This window comes from Acartia tonsa, chromosome 8 (genome assembly GCF_053477335.1).
Source record: "Acartia tonsa isolate MP-2025a chromosome 8, ASM5347733v1, whole genome shotgun sequence".
Taxonomy (NCBI): Eukaryota; Metazoa; Arthropoda; class Copepoda; order Calanoida; family Acartiidae; genus Acartia; species Acartia tonsa.
The window spans coordinates 42,318,080-42,325,034 of NC_137267.1; the positions used below are offsets into that span (position 1 = coordinate 42,318,080).

At 32.3% G+C, this 6,955-nt stretch overlaps 1 protein-coding gene across 1 annotated transcript; it reads left to right on the forward strand.

Annotated features, from left to right (window-relative positions):
• The first annotated feature begins 314 nt into the window (after positions 1-314).
• LOC145326994 (growth arrest-specific protein 1-like) lies at positions 315-3,959 on the forward strand. Its single transcript, XM_080170467.1, has 3 exons — positions 315-525; positions 1,962-2,117; positions 2,524-3,959. Exons 1-3 carry the CDS (start codon positions 439-441, stop codon positions 3,229-3,231), a joined length of 951 nt encoding a protein of 316 aa, XP_080026593.1. The 5' UTR covers positions 315-438; the 3' UTR covers positions 3,232-3,959.
• The last annotated feature ends 2,996 nt before the right edge of the window (positions 3,960-6,955 follow it).

Sequence of the window (6,955 nt, forward strand, 5' to 3'; positions counted from 1 at the left end):
TAGAGATATTAGAAAAGATTGCTTCTAACTAAACTAAAATATAAAGGGAACAAAGAAAGTGGACGGGGGGATGGCAAATATGAAAACCGGGGTGGGGGTTGAAAGGTGAGATGTCTAAGCTCTAATACTTTGCCCTAGGGATAAAGGTAGATTATTGGGGGGGAGGGAGGGGTTGGATAGTAAATTAAGGAGGGGGAGGGGTGACATGTGTTGTTAGTATTACAAAGGGCAAAGGGGGCGGGTTAGATTACTTTAAAAGGAGGGGAATGGGGAAAAATAAGTAAATATGGGTTTTAAAGGGGAAAGGTAAAATCCACACAGGGGGGGAAATCAAACCAGTTGCTTTTAAGCTTACAAAAAATAAGGAGAAAATACAGAGAAATTAAGTTATTGAAAATAGTTTAAAATGACCTAAAAATAATTTTAAAAATAGTGAAAATGAGATCTATTATAATTATATTTTTGTGTTTACTTTCTGTAACACATTCTGATAGAAAGGAGAGAAGGAGAAACAGACGAATTAAGGTAATTATATTTTTTTTGTATTGAAAATATAATTATTTATTAAACAAATATATAAACTTCCTTAAAAATTTACTTACTATAGATTTAATTAGAAACATCAAAAACTTTTTTTATTGTACCTTTATTGTAAGATTATACAACAACCCAAATACGGCAGATAACTACAATAATGTTCTAAAGAATCTCAGAAACTAAGTTAAAATATTTATTTTTAACAAGTACGATTAAATCAATTTCCAGTATAGCTTTGAAACCGATTAATATCTCTTGAATTAGAACTTAACCGGTTCTTATTCAATATTCATACTGAAAAATCATGTATAGCATTCAATTACAGACAATTTTAATATTTGCGGAAAGTTGTCTAAATACTTGCGATAAAGAACTCTATTTCATACCTCAAACAATGATAAAATTAAAAGGATCTAGCTATGAATTAGCTTTGCTAATATTTACAGAATTCGAAAAATAAGATTAAAAACAATTAAAATAAAGACACAAACAATCAATTATTTCCATGAGTATCGTAAAAATTGGAAAATAAAGTAATTACATTAAGGCTTGCATCCCAAATGATGATAAACAAAATTACATTGGACACTGCTGGTTTAAAATAATAAGTAAAAAAAACTTTTTTGGCCAATGCATCAGATACTATAATTTAAAGTCCAATGTCCCAGGTATCTAAAGGGATAAGACAATGGCCAATAAATTGATTATACCCAATGATGATACAAAAATCTACCCTTTGTGTAGATTTCAATGGGTTGAAACGTTTAAATATTCAACTAAATAAACCAACCAATCAAAAACTGAAGTTGTTAAGCCAACTAATAAGAAAGACTTTGGGTTCTAGTTTAATAAACATACCAATGTCCTCTCCCTCCGTGCTTATTATTAATTATTTAATTTAGTTTTTATTTGTTTGTTAATACAGGGCTCGGCAGCCGCGCGTCAGTTGCAACTTTGGCTCAAATTAAAACCCGTTAGGGTCCTTTATGGGTCAAGTTTAGACTTAAGACTGAATTTTAAAGTTATAATATGACGAATTCGCTGAGGCTTACAGGCGGCTGACGCGCGGATGCCGAGCCCTAGTTTTTATTTGTAAAGTAAAGGAATGTGTAAAATCTGAAGCATTTCCTGTTTACTTGGTCAAATATTAAACAAACAATCATTAGCAAAAAATTTTAAAACTCCAATTGTAAGAATTATTTTGTCCAAAATATATCATCCTATCATATAAAGCATTAAGATTTTTTTTGTATGTAGCGAAGGATCTCTTTCTTCATTATTTTAATTTAAAAAATATCGAAAGGGGATTCTGTTGTTGACTAGGCACTTTGAAGGAAACTGTTGGATATAATTTTAGATCTTTTTCAATTGATTGGATGATACCTACATATTTTTATGAAAAAATCTAATTTTCATATTTTTAGGGGGACACAGGTGAGGATTCCAGTGTGCCAGAGTCTGAACCTGGAGGCCACCAGGACGGGTCAGATCCTGCTGGAGCCAGGGAGAGGTCAAGCCGAGGTCTGGTGCCACAACTCTTGCCAAATTATACAGAACCTGAGCTTCCTAATGCTTCAGAGGTAAACTAAGCTGCCAAAGCATTTTTTTTCTGAAGTGCAATAAGTTGATCATATTATGTATATTTTTCCTTTTCAAGCAACATTTTCTGTCTTCATATTTTTTACAAATTTCTTTATTTTTACTAAACTTTTAAATGTGTAAGTTAAATAGGTATGGTTTTTGCTATTTCTGAAGAAAAGAACTTTTTCACTATGGTGAATTTAACAATTTAGATAATTTTATTTGATTAGAATAGACAAATCAAGAAATTTAAACATAACTATTTAATGGGATTTATATTTAGAATATTTAAAATCTCTATTGTTAATTTTATTGTGAGAATTAATGTTTCTATATTACTTTTTACTAAATTTCTAAATATTCCAATCTTGATGAAATCATAATAATTATAAAATATAATTTCAGGTTGGGTGTAGCTATGCCTTTATGAGCTGTATGTACCGCGGGGGCTGTAGCGTAGCCCTCCAGCAGTACGAGCTGACCTGCGCCAGCCTAGTCAACGAGCTGACCGACACGTGCAGCCGCCAGTGCCAACACGCCCTCATTGCCCTAGTATCTACGGAAGAGGGTGAGCGCATGATGAAGTGTCGTTGCGAGGACGCCGAGTGTGAGCGCAAGAAGCGGCGGATAGAGCCATGTCGCGCCGCTGTCACCTGGCAGTCTGAGCCGACCACGCAGGTCAGCTGTTCAGCCGCTACCTGGATCTGCCTGGCGGATCCCTTATGCGCCAAGGCGCTTGAATACTATAATGACAATTGCAACGCCTTATTTAAAGGACGTAAATGTTCGCGAAAGTGTAAAAATTCGCTAAATATTCTGCTACGGCAGGAAAGTGCAAATAAGTTAGCCACGTGTTTCTGTGACGGAACTGAAGAATATGACTGTGTCAAAGTTAGAGAAAACACAGAAGTCCTTTGCTTCGGTAAAAAGAAAGAAGAACCCGTTGATGACATTATTGACAATACTATTGACGGCTCCTCTGATGCCAAGGGTAGCGCGGCAAGGGCTAAACGGCCGCTGTTGTTGTCAATTGCCTCTGTGATAATCAGCTATTGGCTGCCGGAGGCTGTTTATAATCTCAGATCTCTGCTCACAATTACTATTGGCTTGTGATAAAAACGTAAAATTAAAAAAAATCTGTTTTATAGACAGCTTTTCACAGGTAGCAAAATGATAAATTCATTTCGGTTTTGCCGAAGGTACCGACTAACAAAACTGCTTTTGATATTATGATTTTTCATTTTACCATTCGTGGAAAATTGTCTGTAATTAGATGCTACCTGATTTTTCAGTATGGCTGAGAACTGGTTCTTATCCACCAGATATAAATCAGTTTCAAAGCCATACTAGAAAAAGTTTACCTGATTTATTATCAGATCCGGTGTAAGGTTTTCATAGTGCCATAGGCTAGTTAAAAATAATACTTATTATTTTAAGGAGTTTTAAATTACAAACTTAAAATATTTAATATTTTTTTCTGTAAAAGGTCGAATAATTTAGAAGGAACAAAATTGGAGTATGATAAGTATAATTTTTTATACTTTTGGCATCAATGTCAATTTTCAATTCGCATCAAAAATTGCCATAAAAGTCCGTTAAAGCTATCTGTGATATATAATATGTTAATCAATAATTTTTTGTTATTATGATGAATTTTCATTTAAAACGTGTCTTTTAATAACACAATTATAAACTTTAAAATATTAAATTTTTAAAGAAATTTAATAATTTATTTTTAGACACTTTTGATTTTTACTTAAATTAAAATTCTTGCTGTGTGTAATTTTTGATAGAATGTAGTTACATGAAAAATTCATTCTGAATAAACTTTTTGTTATTTATTTCTTTATTGTTTTTTTTTTTTTTTTTTTTGATAAAATCAGAATATTATAGATATTAGATAACCATGAAAGGAGGGGGAATTGGGCCGTTTTAGCAAATTACACTAGTCCCCAAAGTTTTATAATAACGCTTTTTTTATTCGTTGGCTTATTAACTTTGGGACTTTAATTGAATTTTCATTGGTTGGTTCATTAAGTTGAGTATCTAAACGTTTCAACTACTAATTGTCATCTAAAGAAGGGGTAATTTTGTGCATCATTATCGGTGTTGTACATCAATTTATCTGCCATTGTCTTATCTCTTTAGATCCCTAATAGATAACAAACCTTCTTTTTTGAAGCGCAGCCATTCTATGACTAGGGTCCGTACGTCCGTCTGTATAACATTCAGTAAAGTTAACTAAAATGAGATTATATCATTGACTATTAAAGATAGAGGTTTTCTGGCTCACATGAAAGAGGCTAACCTCTAAATAGTACTGGGGAGAAAGCTTTCTCAAAAGTTATGAATTAAAGGTTTTTTTTTGAAGTTCAGTTGATCCTTTTTAGTAGCAAGGCTACCCTATAATTTGCTCTTTCAGTCCGTTGCGTTTTCCGGAAATTCTAATTTTCGAGGCTGTTATTGAAAATAGAACGCTGAAAATTTTTGGTGAAGATTTCCTGTAAACAATGGGGTATTCCTATCCAGTTTTTTGTTTAGGAATGAATATTTTTTGCCCGAGGGAATAAATGATGGAGCGATAGCACATCATTTATTCACTTTTTATAGAAAAAAAAGAATATTTACATCCACTATTTAAGGGGTCGTTTATGTAAGAATGAGCATTCAGTATATTTGATCTGTCGGTTTTACGACAGTTCAACATCTGTTCTATAAATCTCACTGGCCGTTTGTCCATCATTCAGTATTTGTGGATCTGGTCATTCTTGTTTAATACTGAGAGCAATTTATGACAAAAATAAACACATTAAACACATTTTATTTCCAAATATAAATGTAATACGAGCACAATATTATATTATTCCTCCATGAACGTTTGTTAAAAATGAACGTGTTTATTTCAATATTAGGTGCGCAATTATTTCTGTATAATGTATCACAATATAAAATCATCAGACCCACATATTGGCACAAACTGCCCCTTACCAGAGATCTAAAGGGATAAGACAATGACCGATAAAGTGATATACATCCCCAATGATGTTACACAAAATTACCCCCTTTGTAGTTTAGAATTAATGGTTGTAACATTAAACACTCAACTTAATAAAAAAAAACACCAATCAAAATTAAATGAAAAGTCTCCAAAGACGGTCAGTCAACGAATTAAAAAACGATATTAAAAAACTTTGCTGACTTGTGTAAGAAACAGTCCATTGTTCCCTCTCACTCTCTCTCTGGTCCCTCACCCTTTGCTAAACTTAGTTGTTTGTAGGGGGAGAAATGGCCATTAGACTGTAAATTACACTGGTACCCAAAGTTTTATAAACACATAATTTTATTAATGGGCTAAATACTGGTGGTACTTTAATTGAATATTGATTGGTTGGTTTCAAACTTGTAGTGTCTAAACATCACAACTAATATCGATGAACAGAAGGTCTAGTATTGTTTATTATCACTGGGGATGTATATCAATTTATTTTGCATTGTCTTGTCCCTTAAAATCCCTGTTTTTTTGCTATAGTTTAGCTTAAAGAATGTGAATTTTTATGGGGAAGTGAATGTCCACTCTATTTTGTGTCTCATTGCTGTATTTTACAACAGAGCTTCTTTAGATTGATATTGTGTGCGTCATAGGGTTCAAATGTTTATCTTATACGGAAGGGTCTGTTAATAAAGGGATTTTTAAGGATTAAACAATAGACGACTAATTTACATGCATCATAAAGTATAAAGTATATATCTGTAGATTACACTTATAGGTGAAAAAATGTTATCACTCCTAGTTTGAGACAAACCAAGAGTTTTTAAGCCAGCGAATATAAATATAATAAATATTAATTTGAATTTGTTTTTCAAGTAATGGGTTTTGAATTCCCTGGCTACTTTATAGTTATGATATTCTATTATATTTTCTATGCACATATATAACCTACAGTAGAGCTCTATTTATGAGAAGTGGATAGTTGAGTTAAATACCATGGGTACTCTATAGTTATGATATTCTAGTATATTTTCTACGCACATATATAACCTACAGTAGAGCTCTATTTATGAGAAGTGGATAGTTGAGTTAAATACCCTGGCTACTTTATAGTTATGATATTCTAGTATATTTTCTACGCACATATATAACCTACAGTAGAGCTCTATTTATGAAACGTGGATAGTTGAGTTAAATTCCTCTAGCTACTCTATAGTAATGATACTCTGGTATATTTACTACGCACATATATAACATACAGTAGAGCTCTATTTATGAGAAGTGGATACTTAAGTTAAACTCCTTACCTAGCTACTCTATAGTTATGATATTCTATTATATTTTCTACACACATATATAACCTACAGTAGAGCTCTATTTGTGAGAAGTGGATAGTTGAGATATATTCCCTAGGTACTCTATAGTTATGATATTCTAATATATTTACTACGCACATATATAACCTACAGCAGAGCTCTATTTATGAGAAGTGGATAGTTGAGTTAAATTCCCTGGCTACTCTAAAGTTATGAATTCTATTATATTTTCTACGCACATATATAACCTACAGTAGAGCTCTATTTATGAGAAGTGGATAGTTGAGTTAAATTCCCTGGCTACTCTAAAGTTATGAATTCTATTATATTTTCTACGCACATATATAACCTACAGTAGAGCTCTATTTATGAGAAGTGGATAGTTGAGTTAAATACCCTGGCTACTCTATAGTTATGATATTCTATTATATTTTCTACGCACATATATAACCTATAGTAGAGCTCTATTTATGAGAAGTGGATAGTTGAGTTAAATACCCTGGCTACTCTATAGTTATGATATTCTATTATA